This window comes from Pygoscelis adeliae, unplaced genomic scaffold (assembly GCF_000699105.1).
Source record: "Pygoscelis adeliae isolate BGI_AS28 unplaced genomic scaffold, ASM69910v1 Scaffold122, whole genome shotgun sequence".
NCBI classification, from domain to species: domain Eukaryota; kingdom Metazoa; phylum Chordata; class Aves; order Sphenisciformes; family Spheniscidae; genus Pygoscelis; species Pygoscelis adeliae.
The window spans coordinates 2,114,816-2,133,392 of NW_008824358.1; the positions used below are offsets into that span (position 1 = coordinate 2,114,816).

The 18,577-nt window shown below is 42.5% G+C and overlaps 1 protein-coding gene across 1 annotated transcript in view; it reads right to left on the minus strand.

Moving 5' to 3' along the window:
• The window catches only part of PLCB1 (phospholipase C, beta 1 (phosphoinositide-specific)), a 311,317-nt gene that overhangs the window by 279,381 nt on the left and 13,359 nt on the right, over positions 1-18,577 (minus strand). The window contains exon 2 of the mRNA XM_009319577.1: positions 17,291-17,359. Coding sequence (XP_009317852.1) covers positions 17,291-17,359 — 69 coding nt within the window. The remainder of the gene's footprint in view (positions 1-17,290; positions 17,360-18,577) is intronic.

Genomic DNA, 18,577 nt, shown 5'->3' on the forward strand with positions numbered 1-18,577 from the left:
GATTCGGGAAGTGCAGAGCCCACTTGAGCTGGCTTTTCAAGCTAAGAACTTATTATTTGAAGTAAAATTAAAAGCAAGCCAATCAACTCGCTCTGGGTGATGGGAATTTAAAGAACACCGTCACGTCTCTCAAGAATAAGTAACACTGAACTACAGCTTTTTTTTATTCTCTCCTTTGGTGATTTGCCTGTTGATTGCCCATTCGTTTCCTGGAGACATTTCTAAGCCCTCTACTTCCTAAACCCAAACAAAATCAATCCCGCTGCCAAACTGCAATCATACACTGATGTGAGAGCAAAGAACCGAAGGCAGCAAAGGAAGCCTTACGCCCGTTGCCTCTGCTCACAGTCCCAGCAAGAAAAGCCTTTCTTTCCTTATTCATTTTGGGGGTGGGCTCGCTCTGCCATCAAGGTAACTGGACAACACGTGACATACTGATAAGCATCTTATAAACAGGATTTGGGCTTTACCCACGAACACTGATTTGCGGCAATTGATATACATAAGCTCTAGCTTTAAAGCCTGTGGCAAACAATACTCTAAACTGACTTGGTTGTATAAACAACTGTCTCCGTGGCGCAAGTGAGCATGAAATCCACTCCTCTGCTCCCTCTGCCCAAAACTGGGCACATGGATTTCAGTGAGAGCTTTGGCTGCGTGCCCTTTGCTTTTTTTTGTGCATGCTGCTGAAACCACAGAACCTATCTTAACACATATATGGTGGTCCTTGACCTGTGGTGTTGCAATTCTTAAGCATAATCCCATATAGAAAGGCACAGAAAAACATGCATTTCTTAGCTTTCCTATTTCCAGCCCCCTTATTTTCAGCAGGTAGAACAACTGTACAACGTTCATCTGGCCAGACTGGACTACGTATTCATGCAATTCAATTCTGTACTCCCGGGAGCAATCGACAATGTGCACCCAAGGGGAGAAAGAAAAATATCCACCTGCATCTACAGTAGGGTCCGCTATTTTCACGCAAATAGAAGCATTCTCTCCTCATCTTTTTCCCTAGTTTATAAGCAGGTTAGAATTATAAGTGTGTCTCATATATAACTGCAATTGAAATAACTTTATATCAAATAGTTTTAGATCACATCTGACATTAGCTCCAAGACTGAAGGAAAATGCATTTTCTTGTACTCTAAATAATCCTGCAAATAGTTTTGAATTTATCATCAGGATAAACAACATGACTAACAGGCACTGTTACTACTCAGGGGAAAGCTTCTGACAACACTTTTACATTCTCATCACTCATCTTAATTCTGGGCTAGTTAATATAGAAATCTCTTTAAAGGACGCTTTGTCTCCCAGTTCTCTAGTTCTGGGATCACACCTTTCCTAGATGTGCAAAACAAATACTTGGTCATTACAGGTTTTCCTCCAACAAGACTTCTGAAGCATATGCTAAGTGCTTTGATCAATCAGGCTCCGTAAGCAGACAGGATAGCGATACATTTCCTTTAAATGGGATGTGTGTGGTTCAGCCATCTAAACCCAGCTCAGACAATTCTGTATCTACGCCTGTCGGCTCTCATCACGAAGCGAGTTCACAGTGGATACTGTATGTAAGAGGAATCTTAAATAAGGGTGAGCAAACTGGTATAGGAGTGCTAGAAAGGTGCTCACGTTAGTGCTCCCCGCCTCTGTGGAGTGGCACAAACTCTTCAGTTTGCTTTCTGAGTGCTGGAACAAAGATAACTGAACCGATAAGCTGAATAATTATTCCAAATAATCAAACAGTTTACAAATGTGAAATTTCCTAAAGCCCGCGTGGAGGCACCTGATCTGGGGGCAGGGGAGAGGGAAGCTCGCAACCCCGCCACCTACAAGCATAAGGTCTCTTTTTGGTCCACGCGGAGAGACAGAGGCCTCTGGAGAGCAACTCATGGCTCCTCTGTCAGGGCGGCATAGCCCACGACATGAGCACCACCACCTTCACCGCACCTTCTCTTCCCCTGGCAGCACTACCAGCTGTGGGGGTCTCTCCTATAAACGTCCGTTTTCCATATTGCCAAGAACAGCATCGTTGTAAAGAGCATAAAACTGTCTGAGGGTAACTGATGGCAGAAAGCTAACAGAGATTGTATAACATTTGTTTACCGCCTGATAAGTTTTACCTTGGCATTTGTAATTTGCCCAAAGAAGTTTTCAATTAAAGTAGAAAACACGGTACCCCCCCTTTCAAATACATGGGCATTTAAATGCTCTTAATCAAGCTAGTATCTGATACCTAAAAAAACAGTAAAGGGTTTCTTTTAACTACATAATTGGCAAGTGTCATATGCAAAAGATTAAATTAGCAGTATCAAGTGATTATGCTTCCAGAGAACAAATCACTTTAAATATAAACCAAAAGGAAAAGCCAAGCATCATGAAAATATGACCAGACCTGAGCACAGCTTTCAAATTCTCCTTTTTTATTATGTAAGTAACAGTTAAATAATCCCACTTCTCCTCCCACCGTTTGCAACTCTCCTGACTCTAGCAGGATGTGAAAAATACAGTGTAAAAAAAATTAGTTCTCCCAACTGAAATACTGCCACAAACATATCAGTGTCTTAAAAATGAGCTAGATCATATTCAGTGTTGCCTGGAACAATTTACAGCAGCAATAGTTCCTTTGAAACATGCAGAAGTGTCACCACCTTGACTACAGTGGGAAACACGATGCAACGATTAACGTGTCAATTATGATGACTTGCAACCAAGGAGAAATCTCACCCCTTTAACAAAATGAACGGTCACCATCTGCCATCTGCAAGGGCTTGATGTTCTCACAGGACCCAGGAGGAGTGAAAAAACTTACTTTAACTTAAACTACTCTAGCGCATACTAGCATAACACTAACACTGCCACCTCTACAGCAAAGATGTTTGGTTCATACTGCTGAAAAGCAAAATCCGTGCGTAGAACATGAGAACAAAAGCTGACCTGTAGGCACTGACCAAAGCAGGAGTGAATTTCTACAGCAGCCTCAGCTCCGAAAGCACCCCCGTGCCTAGGGTCACCGCAGCAGACCACTCTGAAGGACAAGATGAAAGCAACTCCAAAATAAATTCTCCTCTCCTTTCAGCTAAAACCAAGCCAAACCAAACCTCTGCAGCAGTTCGGAAAATGTTGTTCCTGCGCTGACTTGTGAAACACACACCCCGAGACATAAACAACCTCCTCTCCTCCCCTCCCTCCTGCCACTCACCCACCGACTTGCATGTTTACCCTGGTAGCAACAGTCCATGGCTGTGAAGAAAGACTTTACCACTGTTAAAAACAAATAGATACACATATTTCTGGAGAAAAAGGTGATATTGTCCCCTACAAAACCACAGCGTCATCTGAGGTGCATGTAAACACAAAGAAAGAAAGGGGGAAAGATTGGCGGGCTGCAGCTCGGGGCTTACTTCTGGGCATGGAAGCAGCAGCCTGGGCAGATCCCCAGAGCCGGCTTTGGGAGGAAGAGCAGAAAGGCATCTTTCTCCTTATCAAGGAGCACACAGCAAAACTGGACTAACTCGGTTAGCTAAAATCAGCTTTCCTTCTCAGATTGCCAAATGACCATTTTGTGGTTTAGAATTTTTTACCAAAAATATACTGCAGAAAACAAGTCCGTGTTGGCTTTCTTCTTTAACATGATGAAGGGAGCCCGGGTCTCAGCAAAAGCCAAAGCAAAACCCCCGCCACCCTCGGAGGGCTGGGATCTGCTGCCACGGCTCTATCAGCTATCCCGACGCACACTAGCTTCTTCTATTTGTCTCAACATGCAGGTAACCATTCAAGGAGTCTGCTTTAGTTTACCCGAATTCGGTTTTGCTGTTTTCTTTAAACATTTTAACAACATGCAAATTGCTACCATTATTTCTGAGGTGAACGTGACTGCCTTTTCCCTTTATATTGTGACCCTACCCAGCACGACTGTTCAGCTTCTGCCACTTCATTAGCAAACATCATTTTGAAGCCATTTATACTAAACGTTCACGACTACAACATACAGTTTCTCATACAGATATTTTTTTTTTTTGTATTTCATTAATCTCGGAGGAAGGAGGTTAACTCAGAGCACCACCAACAAAAAAAATCTTTGTGTAATTTCAGTTATGGCATTATCAATATTGGATGCGTTTCAAAACAGGAAAAAGGCGTTTGGGATGCATTGCAAGTCAGACCTGCAGTCAGCGCAGCTCCCCTGAACTACCAGAACCTTCCATCACAAAATTTCTTATAAAAATCACTGAGCTGGTAATGCTTTCTTCTGTATTTGGACAGAGCAAAAAGGTCTCATTTCCTCTGACCCATTAAAAAAAAAAAAAAATCCGATTTTTTACCAATTGCGATAAACTATAACGTTTAACGCTGTCCTAGGACCAGGACTGGATATAACTTTCTTGCAAGAACAGAAAAAAAATCAGACCCAAAGCCCCTACAGATGGCCAAACCTTGCCAGATTCACAGCTTGCTGGAGAGGACCTAACCCCAGCAGCTCACCTTTCTGTCTGCACATCACATCTGCTCTTCAGCACAGGTACTGACGAACGCAGATATGGCAGAATCCAAACCACCCAGATTACTATGTTAATATTTGCAAGTTATACTGACAGTTGTTTTTTAGCATTCCTCCTGGAAAAATGAGGAAAAAACATGTTCTTTTAACGGGTGTTACAGTGATTAACCATCATTGGAAGTCTAGTATCTGGAAACCGGTCTCCCTCGATGGGAATGAACCCAGACGCAGAGGCAGCGCACAACAGGGTGGAAAAACATCAGCTACCATCTAGGCCTGTTCCTAAATTACACGTTTGCAAGTTCATTCAAATTCAAAAAAACAACAAAGAAATTGGATACTGAAAAATACCACTGCCAAGAACTCCCAGCCAAGGGTATTTCTTCTCCAAAGTAAGGTAACTGGGTTTTTATCCAAATTCCCCAGTTAAACAACATAACTCAGAAGCTCACAAAGCTAAACCACATGGAATCCACCTTTAGAAGAGCAAACCTGCATTTTAATAGATTGATGTAATTTACAATTACACACTCGGGTTTTTTCTGCTTTGTTTGGCGATTCAGTCAAGATCGTTCTACTAGCTAAAAATAGAGCTACGCTGAACCTTAGTGTAAGATCAGCATTGAATCTGCCCTTTCTGCACACTCTCTTTCTAGGACACGCCACAATCCCAGAGCACTGGTACACTGTCAGTATTTCAGTAAGATCCTTGATATTTTAGGCTGGTTAATAATTCAATCTACACTTCAGGGGTATGAACTCAAGTTTATACTCAAGAGCGGGTAAATTCTGGAAATGTTTAATTCACCTACTTTCTTACACATCCCGTACGATGATTTCCGTACAACAGGAATGACACATAGGTCCATGCATGGGATTTTTCAGCAGATCGATCTTCTCAAGAGGAATGAAGACCTGATTTTTATCATCACAAGACAAAATATGAAGGACATTGGACACTTACAGTGCTAATAACCATACAAAAGGCCACCCGCATGCGGAAAACGGCGCCTAATTCTATCTATATGCACCGCTAGTGCAGATCAGCCATATCAAGGATGGGCTATGGCAATTTTACCCATTCAACTTTGTAGTGGTAGAAATGCTTCTCCTGGGGAAGGATGTATGCACGATGCAGCTGATAGCCAGAAAAACCTTGCTAAATCAGGTGTAGTTGTGTATCAATCTCAACACACAGCAGTCTGTACCAGGAATACACTATACTTTATTCCAGTGAATCACCAAGGGTTGAAAAATGCATTAAGCAAACCTTTGGCCCTCAGAAAATGTTCTTTTAGCACTGACAAATAGATAACCATTTTGCTCCCACATGCACATGCTTGTGTATCAGTGAGTGTCACCGTGCCATCCATTTTGCAGGAACATCCCTGTGGCTGGCTCATTAACACCCCAGGAGTGGAACAGAGTGTCTGAACTCCCTAGCGGCAACAGCTGATAATTTTGTTTATTTAACTAGGATTAGGCTGGGAGGCGATGGAGCTGAGAAAGCCAGAGACAGGCAACTCGCGCTTAACACAGCTATAAGGTTTGTTTTTTTTTGTTATCGCCACACAAATACTACCCAGGATTTATTTAAAAATGAAGTATTCATATGCCTTACTTGGTAGCATAATCCTATTTATAATTAAAAAGGAAGGGTGTTTGGTTTGGTTTGTTTTCAGAAATATCCTACTGTATAAAAAAAACTATCGGATATTTGGATGCACTTGCCTCTACCTTCTTATGCATCCACAGTAGACTAGAGCAAAAGAAAACAGTCTCGTTTCTACTTGACGCTTTGGAAAAATGGTAACATGGATTTAAAATTAATATACTGATATTCTTATATTGGAAATAGCCATAGTTTCCTGCTGCTTTATAGTTCACGTGGACCCTTGGCTATTTCCATTTGCTCCCATTAGCTTCCTTATCTGTAGCTGACTCTTTTTTAAGTCCCGCTTTCACATTCCTAATAAAATGTTTCCCTGCGATACCGGTAGAGGTCTCCCTGCAGGACGCCTGTGTCACTACAAGGCACAAGCAGTACACCTGCCATGGACATCATGTCACTGGTGCGGCTGGGATGTCCAACTGGCACAGACATGCCTTGGGACACAAGCAAACAGACAAAAGCCACAGCAATGAAACAAGGATTAGTTATGGCAGGGGCTGTAATTATTTTGCGATCAAAGTTTTAGCTCGGAGAGCCAAGTTTCTTCCCATCACTTCTTCTTAGACATCTGTACTGGACAGCATACAAGTACGGATTAACAAACGTTAGGCGAATGTGCAGTTTCACAGCCAAATGTGCTTAGCTGCGAGACCAGGAAAGTGCTAATGTAATATGGAAGATAACGAACTTTGAAGCTGGAAGCTGTTCTAATGGAGTTTAAGCAAGCTTAAATAACTTCAGTATTAAAGAAAACTTTTTTTTTATGACTCCTCTAAATCTCAAAACCAAATCTCTTGAGGTACAAGCTCTGACCAAAGACAGTTTATACTTATTTAAACTCAATCACAAATTGCTCAGTTCCTGCCATTTGCCTGAGGGTTTCCAGGCAGGGTTTGACATCCACTGCAGCACGCAGGCAGCCCCATCCAACACAGATAATGACTTACCAACGCGGACCACCCTCCGCTCCTCCTTGGCTATTCAGCACCCTGCTGTCCTGTCACCAGTAAAACGCTTTTCTCTGCAGAGCTGAGTAGGGGGGCACTTCCACCTGGTTGCGAAGAAACTGGCATCTCTATCAGCCGTGGTTACTCAAGATCTACACCTAATCCTTCTGCTTCACAGCGGTCTCTTTTCTAAGCCTAAATGGTTTTGCTCGGTTCCATGAGGAGATACTGAATGAGCCACTTATATGCAGATGATAACAAATATATCAAACCTTTGCAACTAATTAAAACCTAGTAGTTTTTGCCAACAAGTTATTTACAAGATAAGGGATGCCATGGAAAATCACCAAGCTGGATTCCAATAAAACGGAGAAATTTAAATCATTTGTTCTAAACAACTGCAGAAAAATATTTCTGCTTTGGCATTTTCACTTGAGCCTGTTGATTCCACATTTGAAGCCTGAGGGTACTGCACTGCCATCAGATCTCTCTCTGGATGCACGGCTCCACACTACTGCTAAAATATATACTTTAATATTTATGAAATATTTCTAGATGGAGATTACCGCTCAGAAGGAAAGACTAGTATGACTCAGTTATTTAGTACCCTTACCCTTTTCCAATGAAAAATTTTGAAATTCTTTCCAAACTGAGCGTTGATGACAGAGGCTGAATGCAGCATTTCTTATCTTTATGGAAAGCAACATTTTACTTATTAGTTTTTGTATTAGTATTGCACTTAAGAGCCCTACTCATGAAACAGGACTTTACTCTTTTAGATACTGTACCAACACTGGAAAAAAAGGACTGTACTTTCCCAAATCTTTATGGTCTTAGCGCAAGTCAAAAGGTAACACGTGGATATGAACACACAGGGGGTACAAGATAACAGACAGATAATATAGGACACTGATAGGCAATATTAACATCTTAGCATCACAAAAAGCACCCCCAGAATAACTTCATATTGTCCCAACAATTTTTAAATTTTGTGCGAGCCACTGTAAAAATGCCATTTATCAGATTCAAGTGAGCTTTATCACGATTGACAGTGGGTGTGGGTTTGTCGGCTGGACTTGCTGTCCCAGCTGCATTCTCATCTCATTAGCGTTATTAGTTGTGAAGGCAGGAATAAGACATCCATGTCCCGTATCGCTGATCAGCAACACAAACGTCGTTAAAAGGCTGCCGATACTGGATAGGGCCTCGTCACCGAGGTGAGCCGGTGACAGCACACCACCACTGCACCGAAGCGCACAGGCGATGGCTGCCAACGGCAGCAACCGCGAGGCTCACCAGAAGCGATACCTACCAGCCGAGAGATGCCACTTTGCAACCCACCTCTCCCCCTGTGAGCCCTATGCCGCGGCAGGGAAAGGCAAGAAGAGGAATTTAAACCTTCAAGCTGAAACAGCACGGAGGTGATTACAATCAACTACGCTACCACAGGAAATATTACCGTAGCACTGAACTTAACAGAGCATGTGCTTCATGCAGATGTGAAGTGATGAGTCCATGCCCTCCAGTGTGCTACTTTAATCCCCCACCACCGCAGCCTGAAAGCTCACAAGAGTGGCTTACGTATGGATTTAAAATAGTTTTGGAGTATTATGTGTGCCTGAGAGCACACAAAGCTGTCTCTGTCAATCTCTCTTCAAAAATCACACAAAAAGTCATACTAAAGGAGAAAAAGGAAAAAAAAAAAGGGAAAAAATATGTACGCAGGTTTATTCAGAAGCATCTTCAGCAGTAGCATTTAAAGCACAGCTTTACTGGCACTCTCTGCTGTTCTCAGCAACTCAAATATCACATATTTAATTGAGTAGTGTCCTACCTTTTCAAATTTAAATATCAAGTTTTAAAATCACATTTATAAAATGCCTTTGTGCTTCTTAAAATACAGTATTTCTTGTTACATACTTTGTACTCTGGCATGAAAGTATACAAACAAAAAGATATATGTTTTATAAATATAACAAAGAAAAACATAAAACCGAGTAGCACAAAAAGCTAACTGAAACAACCAGCGAGCAGGGAAAATAAAAAAATTAAATCTTTTTGGCAGTGATTCATGGTGAAAGCCTTGGACAAAACCCTGTGCTTTCTACTATACCCCGAATATTAGTAAATAGTGAATCCGATGAACTACCCAGACAGAGCTAAGTTATACAGTTGATGACAAGCTTCTGAAAAGGTCCTAGTTCCCCAAAGATTAGGGGGTTGTAAATAAAATCGCCTTCACCGATTTGGGCCATGCTGGTGGTGCGCCGGGATGCTGATCGTCTCGGAGGTGGCCTCAGCCTAAGGCATGAGCAGCCAAGTGAACCGCGCTCTGAGGCAGGCGAGGAATCTCTGCAGGCTTCAGAGCGCAGGTGCAAAGCACTTGTGCTCATCCACTCCGCTAAGCAAGCCACCGTGTTTGAGACATGACTCGTGACCCGATGAAGCAGAAAGAAAATGGCTACTGTGCTGCTACTGAATGCCCCAGGCTTCGTTTGCGCTTTCAGGAAGCTTTGCTTTGCTTCCAGAATAGCATGAAGAGTGTTTCTGACGGTGACATTTCTCCAGGTGATGGAGAAGGGAAAACCTGTTCTCCATGCTCCCTGGATAGCAGCACCGACAGCTTTATCTTTGGAGATGAGACTCTTCCCCAAAGAAGTTAACTTTCAACAGATTTAAAAAACAAAAAACACAAACCCCAAGCTCAAAAGCATCCCAGCCACACCGAAACTTGCCTTCATTCCTGACTAAGCAGCAGGACTTTACTGGGGGCAGTGGGGAGACCTTTTCCGAAAAAAGTCTGCACTGGTGGGGAAAATTTGGAAGAGCGAAAGATGCCGGGTGCCATTAGGGGCCTGTTCAGCCTGGCGGAGAGAGGCGACGCCAAGCTGCAGAGAAGCGGGCAAAGAAGGGCAGAGCGAGGCTCACCCCCCCAAGAAGGGTCCAAGGCAAAGCTCCCTCGCTCTCGCAGCGACCACAGCTCCCACGCTCTTTGCAGCATTTCAACCACTTGCATTTCCCCATCTTTACAACCGCGACCGCGTGAACACTGGTCAAATATCGTCCAAAGAAATTAATCTTAACCTTCCCTAATAAAGTAAAACTCAACCTAGAGAAAATGTTTATGTACTTTAATCATTATTATGAAAAAAAAGCAGTCATGTAGAAGAACAAACAAATTGGGGGGCATGTTCGAGGATGTCACTGTTATCCCTAAGGTGAGTGGGAAGAAGGTGAGCTGCGTGCATATTCCATTTTTATTTCTTTTTGGCAGAAATAGAACATTGCTTAGGCATAATTTACATTAGAGTTTCTAATTTAGCACCGAGGTTGCTGAAGGGAAAGCAACGTGCATTTATCAGCAGATAAAAATAACAGCAATAGCGGCATTTGAGACAGGCAGAGCGACAGAAGTCAGCGCTGCAAAGGGCGGGCTTGTTGCTCTCCTGTGCGATCCATGTAGGCAGCTGACTTTTTCAGGGAATTTACTGAGTGGACCAAAAAGAAAAAAAAAAAAAAAAAGAAAAAAAAAATCTATCTGCCATTTCCCAGATGCAGTCTAATCAGGGTGGTTACTAAACACAACATAATTGTCCCAGCACAGACTTTATCATAAAGAAATTAATAACTGCTCGGCTTTCAAATATTTCAGAGGTGACAGAGGCCTCTTTTGTTCTCCTGATAAACAAACAACCTGACCATAAAAGTCACGGCTTGCGAGCAAAAATGTAAGTTCAGATACCATAAGGAAATCAAATGATTGCATTAGGTTTATTTTGACAGGCTCTTGTCATTGGACTCGTAAATTAGAAGTTGGAGCCTTATTCGGAGGCAAATCAACGAAGCGTTATCTGCAATTTATTTATTTGTGTATGCGTGCTTTGAGTGGGCTCACAAAAAGTTCTTCACCTGCACTTGTAAATTCAGGCAGTAAGTTAAAAACCGAAGAAAGAAATAGATTATTAACAACATAACAGACAGCAGTCTTACTTTCTGCTTCTCTGCATAAATTTTACCCAAACATCAGTAAAATCCTACTGATTCTAAGTCAGCGCAATGGAGTACAGAAGCAGATGCAGAAGACAGCAGTCTTGATAGCTCTGACAATTCAAATAGACTTGCACATCCTCATTTCCCTGAAAATCACCAGATTTTCAGTTAAGTAATTCTTTAGACTTTCCCTGTTAGTTTTGGAGCCCGTCTAGTTCATGAGATGTTGATTTTTCTCTACAGATGTGTTAGAAACCAGCAAACCCTCTGCGGTGAGGAAGAAGTGTGTTGTTTTTAAATTACAGCTGAGATACTCCTGAAATCATCTCACTCCACTTGAGCATTTCAAGAAAACCCACTAAGTACAGAGAGACTGGTGATGGTATTAATAGTAGTTGAGGTCTTGGCCAATTTCTGACATTAAAAAAAGCTTGATTATTTTTCTCTGTAGAGCTTTCTTGTTAAAGTGAGAAAATTTGGGGCAGGGGAGCTGCGAGTGTTTTTAAAATTGGGGACTACTCTCTATAAACATTTTGGCATTAGAGTGATTCCATCATTCATAATTTCCTCTCCTACGGGTTCCATAGCATATGTCATTTAAAGAAATTCATTTCCCGCTGAGTGATTTATGGTATCTTTGAGGGAAAACAGACTGATCAAATGCATCAAAAGTTTTCAATATGAACATTTGCCATGGGGTTATTTCCTTATTCCTGCCAACTCATCCTGATATTTCGTCTTGCTACTAAAAACACTTACACAGTTGCATTAAGATTTTCGTTTCCATAGAAACTGTTATTGGCTAACGTAAATACAAGATGATAAAAAGTGTGACTTCCCTAGTCCTGCAAGCATGCTTGCGGCTGCCAAATTTTCACCACCTAACCTTTCACCAGTATTTACTGCTGCGTGACATTTTTAGCTATGTCTCCCTTTTAAGAACATGGACACTCTTTTGAGTGGCACTTCCACGCTTCACAGAAGGTATGTGAATATTCAGAGCTATTCCTATGCCTCATTGTACAAAAGCATATGTTTCTCTTCCCTGCTGCTTCACTGTGTTATTTTATTTTGCAGACCTCTTCGCTAAACTTTACAAGGAAAAAGATGTCTCTTCGTTAGTCAAAACAAAGCTCCGGAGAGTGCCACCAGGTAATGTGCGAATAAAAGGAAATAAATAATCGCTTCATCGCAGCTAATGATCTTCACATTCCTTCAGCATTTCAAAATACAAACAACGTGAGCCCTGAGCATCCTGACGCTGCACCCTGGCTGACACCGGTGGCGGCAGCTCTGAGTCCCTGAAAGCTGTGAGAAAAAGGCATGCCACGCTTCAACAAGGCTGCGCTGAATTTATGGGCAGTCACGTCTTCCGAAGGAAAAAATGAACTGTGTATTAATCTCCTGTTCTCAAAATTTCTCTTCCTCCCTTCCTAAATGGTTCTAATGCTTACCAAAAAGGCAAAGTCCTGATAATCATCTTTTAATTCCCCCACTTCTGTATAAATTTCATTGTATTTTGAATTCAGGCACTTTTTCCGAACGTACACAATTAATAAGTCTTTTCTTGTTCTCTTCAGTACATCACTTTCATTTTTCTTGTCATATAGAGATCTGCTGCAGTGCTCTGTGCTGCCTGAGATTTGCCCTTGTTCCAAAGAATAAGCCTTTGCATGTATATTGCATTGAGACGGAAAACTCTGTTATCGTTTCTGAAAATAGCAGCTGCAGACCGAAGGACTCATCCCTGACAATGTGGAAAAAGAAGGTGATGCTGAAGCTTCTCAGTAACACAGAGGTCATTTGAGTATACTACTTAACTGATTTTGGGTCGGAGGACGGTCTTCTCATCCCCCAAGCATCAAGTGTTTTGGTACCCACTAAAGACCTCCCTTCTACATCATTAGAAACCTAAGTTCCTATGAAAGACATATAGGCTTATTTTCAGACGCCTAAACACTCTGACTGATGCAACCATTAATCTTTGTGCCCCACTTCCTTTGCTGTAAAACCATTCTGACTCTCTGCCCAAGACCCACAGGGTCTACCTAACCCCCTAAATCTACAAATTCCCTTTGGGTGCCATTAGGCACCCAAAGTAGGACAGAGACTTGGGCAAGTCTCCTGAATTTGTCTCGTCTTCCCAGCCTTGAGCACCATTTGGAAGAACTGGTGGACACTGCCATGGATGAGAACACGTTTTGAGTTTCCTAGAAGGTTAAACACAAAGCCACTCACACCCAGAGGAGCTGAGGTGAGGCTCTAGGCTTCACACCATCCACACGGTAACAGCACTTCTCGGGGCAGCCACAACTTCATTACAGTACCGCGAAGCGTGACAGCACAGATAATAATTACCATCAGCTGATAAGACTATGACCTTGGCTCTAGGACCGTGGTCTAGTGCTGGGCTACTCTACGTAGTTTCAGCCAGGTCTTCTGCATAACTATTCCTGAGGTCTGCTTAGGAAGGTCTTTCTTTTGCAGACGCCTTTCTGAGCTACTCCCATACACTGCTGTCATGGCCAGGAATAGTGTTGGTGCTCTGCTCTTAAGTCTCCAGGGAACGGGAAGAACAGGAGAGAGGTTTCAAGAGACTCTAACAATCATCACAAACCAGAAGCTGGAGAAGGAGAAGTGGTTTTGCACTCTGCCAAGCAGAGCTGACCACCTGCATAGCTGCAACCTAGTGCTAACATACTAACTTTGAGGAGATCTCAGCTCACTCCTCGTGCTACCTTAATGTGACGACTGTAGGATGAGAGCTGCACTTTTGTGCCTTCAAAGGAACTTTGGAGGCTAAACGTAATAGGGAATGGACAAAGAAACCAGACCTCCTGGATGAGAAACCCAGAAAGAAAAAACTCTGAGCTTATGAACAGTGTACGGTAGCAAAAGTGCGTTTATGTATCCCGTTTTTGGAGTCTACTGTCACCCTTTTTTACCCACCCTTTGGCCTAGGGAGTAATACGAAACATGAGCATGCCTAATACTACCTTTCTCCAGAACGCAGACTATGCCCATTTAGCCAAAGCCAAGGCATTACAGAAGACAATCCACAGCTTGGACTTAATCACTGGAGCAAAATGTTAACACATTTTCAACAAATTTAGGGACACTGTGAAATAGGATAAAACAAAGAGTACAATGCCTTCTAAATAAAAACAAAGCATTTGGCTGTTTATCCTTCATCGATGAAGACTCCTCCAGAATGAAAAAGCTTTTTTTTCTTATGATAATGACTAGAAGATGCAACAACAAACATGCAAGAATAGTCATGAAATATGTATGTCTGGACTTACTGAAAAATATTGTGAAAAGTGAATGTCAAGTAACAAGGCTGAAAGAGAAACTAACTGAAAACCCCTTTGTGTTTCTCTTTCTCAGAAATTAAGAATATTGATGATTGTGCAGAAGGTGCACTGAGTGCAGCATGGGAACAGACTCTGTTTCTAGCCATCAAAAAGACCAAGAGCTTGGCAGATTAATTAAGCTATCAAAGAAACGTCCCCGCTGGTGTATACGACAGCATACGGGGAAGAAGTGTGTATTCCAGATGGCAATAGGGAGGAAAGAGTTTTTTGGTAATTACGACTGCTTCTAGTCCTCTAAAATCATTACTTGCTGATGGTCTTCTGTAGCAGCACACCTAACAGGTTCCGGTAGCTTACTACGGGTGTCGTTAATGACACTGAAATTTAGTTTACTATAAAAATAAAAATTAATTACATTTTTTTAATGTAATAGAAAAGTCAAGGCTTATTAAAGATGACACTTATTTCTATCAAAACGTAGCAGTAGATCAGAAATACACCAAATGAGGTTTAAAGACTCCTACTAACTTCTTAAGTTTTTAATGACAACCCACAGATGAAATCCAATCTTAGAATTCTGAAAATAGATTAAAAAATTTGCATAAACTGGCAGAAGTCCCCTAACGCAGTATAGAAATTGTCCAAGACTCTGTCAAGAGAGAGGGGTGGGGGGGGAATGAAGAGAAAAATCACTGAAATCTCTTGTTTTACAGTGAAAGATGCGTCAATGCACAACAGCACGTTGTCCTTTCTGCCTGGCAAGGCTACTACAGAAAGCAAGTTCCCAAGTCAATGATGATCCCACCAGACCATGAGAGATTAACTTCTAGGATAGCTAATAAACCTGTGTTAAGTGGTACCACGGCAGTAAGAAGTATTTGTTGCTGAGGCAACTAAACTCTGTTCCATGGCCACAGCTTATACCGTAGACTGTATTACATACAGGGCAAGAGGCTCTGCAGGTACCAGTAAACCACACCAGAGCCAGCCTGCTGGATACAGCGCAGACTCGTCATCACAACGTAATCATCATGTGCATCACGCTTTTTCCGTGCAATGAGCAGATTGTGAATGACTTCTTTGCACGCTACATGAGGGAAGCTTGCTCCCCCCCCCCCAACCACAGTTCATTATTTATGCTCACCTGAGAGCAAGGGTTGCTCCCACCTGGAAGTAGAGCCAGGGAGAAGAGCCTCTGAAAAGCTGGGAACTTTGACAAGTATCATGTGTACGTGGTGCTGCTCTCTTAAGCCAATATACCAGGGTTTTTACTAGAAACCTCCACGCAATCACAAGCTGCTACTGCTTGAGTTAGAGCCAAGCCTTCCTGCTGCTATAGGAGTTTTAGATCTTCCGTGGATGTGACACAAACAGGACTTCTGTAACGCTTGCTCACCTGCAGTCAACACTCCTTTGCTCAGCCCCACAACGTGGATCAAAGCAAAACCGACACGACTGACCCCAAAATGAGTGTTTTGTTTCACGCTGTTTGAAAGATCCCATCACCAGCCAACCCAGGTGCTGTTTTCATTCTGCCCACACAAAAATCAATGACAGAAAGCAAACTCATGCACACAGGTGGTGCATTTCACCATCCTAAAAGTTAGGATTTTCTCATACCCTTCATTTAATGCCACTGCTGTCAATTCCGTAACATGTTGTAACAAAACCAGCCTTTATGTAACCTAATAAATAAAAGTCACTGAGGCAATAGCTATGCATAAATTTTAGCTAAAAACATTTTGTTAGAAGAACACGAATGTCCTCTGTAAAGCGGGTAGCATTTTAAAATAATGTTCTAGCCATTGTTAATGCTTTATTGCTATTCATCATAGAACCATTAATCATGGTGAACTCATTTGGTATTAATGTGGATGTCATAAAGTACTTCTGTTGCATTTCAATTATAACTCAGCCTTTAAAATGCTGCCAGCGCTACATGGAAAGCTTTGAAAACCAAATTTGAATAGTCTGTTCAGAGATAACTACAATCGCATTCTGGCACAGAGAAACAACCTTTTCCATTCCTAATGCCTACCCTCAAGGTGCTGAGGAGCCTGTGGAGCCCTGACCCAAGGCTGGGTGCAAGGAAAAGGGAGCCCAGCGGGAGGCTCCGGGGAAGCCACGGCCATCCAGACCCAGCCATTTTCCTCCCCTGAGGTGAGGGTAGGAGAAGCATTCCTTTAGGCTGCTTGAATCCCACCGGTTCAACCGTGACTAAGTGGCAGCAAGACCATACTTTCAGGCCCCTGAGGAGATTTCCTTTTTTCTTATCACTCCTGTGATTCCCCGAGGCACTATCTTGCTTCCAGAGCTGAGTGCTTTGGTTTTTTTCTCTGATGTGTAGTGTCTGTCCAAACAAAAACACCAGAGAGAACATATATCTACAACCTACTGTCTTTAGAGACAGCACACGAGTATGCAATACATCAGAGCAGACCTAAGGGAGCTGATATCCTGACCTCTCTGATGACAGTTTAAAAAAAACCAACCCTCTTTCTGGCCTCAAGAGGCACTGAAAGAGGAAAACAGGCAGCACAAAATGCAACATGGACCTAAACAACTATCAGCTCCTTGCCATCAGGGAAGCCAGGAGCTTGTATAAGTTTACCTTGACAAACCAGGATTTTTGTTCCCTCACTGCCAGCAGAGCATCCATCAGCATTTTACATACAGAATCAAATGACAACGGCTCAACAATCATTAACGCTTCTCATCAGAAACCGTGTTAAATGGAGAAAAGACAAAATACTTCTTATTAGCAAAGGGAACTTTTTGGTTTTTTAAATTCTTGCATATAATTCCCATTCTATTTTATCTAGGTCATCAATGTAACATGTAAGCACACAGCAAAAATTCCTACCTTGGGAGCTCTGGCATGTTTTCCGCATCTGGCATCTTTGACAAGGCTGATATCTAGCAGCTCAGTCTCCTAGAAGGAAAAATTGCAACACAGATGAGTCAAAAAGCCTTGTTGCATTAACAGTGCCCCACTTCCCACATCTGTCAGGGGTTTGCTGTTTGCAATGCCGCCTGTCCAAACTGAGAACGGTTTCAAGGAGTGCTCTGTTGCACTTAAGCTATTCTAATAGCAATACTAAGACCTTAGACAAATAACTTGGTTTCCTTAAAAATGTGCAGGTCTCTTATGATCTATAGAATATATAGAAGCCGTATGAGTCAAGCTTATTTCCTGGATCACTAAATACCAGCTGCTGTGCCTTTTTTTTCCCCCTTTTTAATACAATTTTAGCATTTTTATGCTAGTCACAGTGTGAAAAAGGCAACGTTACAAACAGAAAACCCTGCCTCTGCAATAGAAAACCTACTTCGTTATTGCCAGAACATTTTGAAAAGTGCACATAAAACCCAAGAAGTGTTGTATCTACAGTGATAACAGGTTTAACAATTTAGCAGTGACTACTGCTCAGTAAAAACCATGCACTTTTGACAAGCATTTCATAGTTCATACGTTACTCTTGAGTTGTGGGTTATACAACACATGCCGTACTTGGAACAAAACGGGCACGTGATGACAGCTTCTGTTAGGCAAATCCCTGTCCTCCCCTACACCCGTGTAACATGAAGAATCTCCTTTCCCTGATAACCCCTTGGGTCTCTGCCCTCCCTGCCGGTGCCTGGCAGCACCGGAAGGACGGGGGCTGAGCCAAGCCCACGGTGCCCTGGGGGCACCTGCCGGTACCAGCCCAGCAGACTGCACCCACCCCTCCGGGACAGCACGGAGCATTCACTCCTCCAAACACGCAGCAAACTATAGCCTTCAGCCAATGTAATTTTCCCCAATCTCATCCTGCAACAAGGCATTTTCGGATGTCGCCATGTTGGTTCTTTCTTGAATGCCTTAACGTTTATGGGCAGGGAGTGTTTGGAAGGAGGGAGGATGCCGGAGACCGGAGCAGCGCAATTCCCAGCTGCCGGCTCCCTCGCAAGCACGCACATCCATGCGGCATTAGGCGTGTTTTGCCAGGAGCAACACCAAGTCTCCCGTGAGACACAGCAAGAACATCTGACCTGATTTAGCATTACTTGACAATCTTAAAGCACATCTTAATACTGTCTGCCTCATTTACGCTAGCATTTGGACTAATAGCCCATGTTAGCACGGCTCAATTACATACTAAATATATTC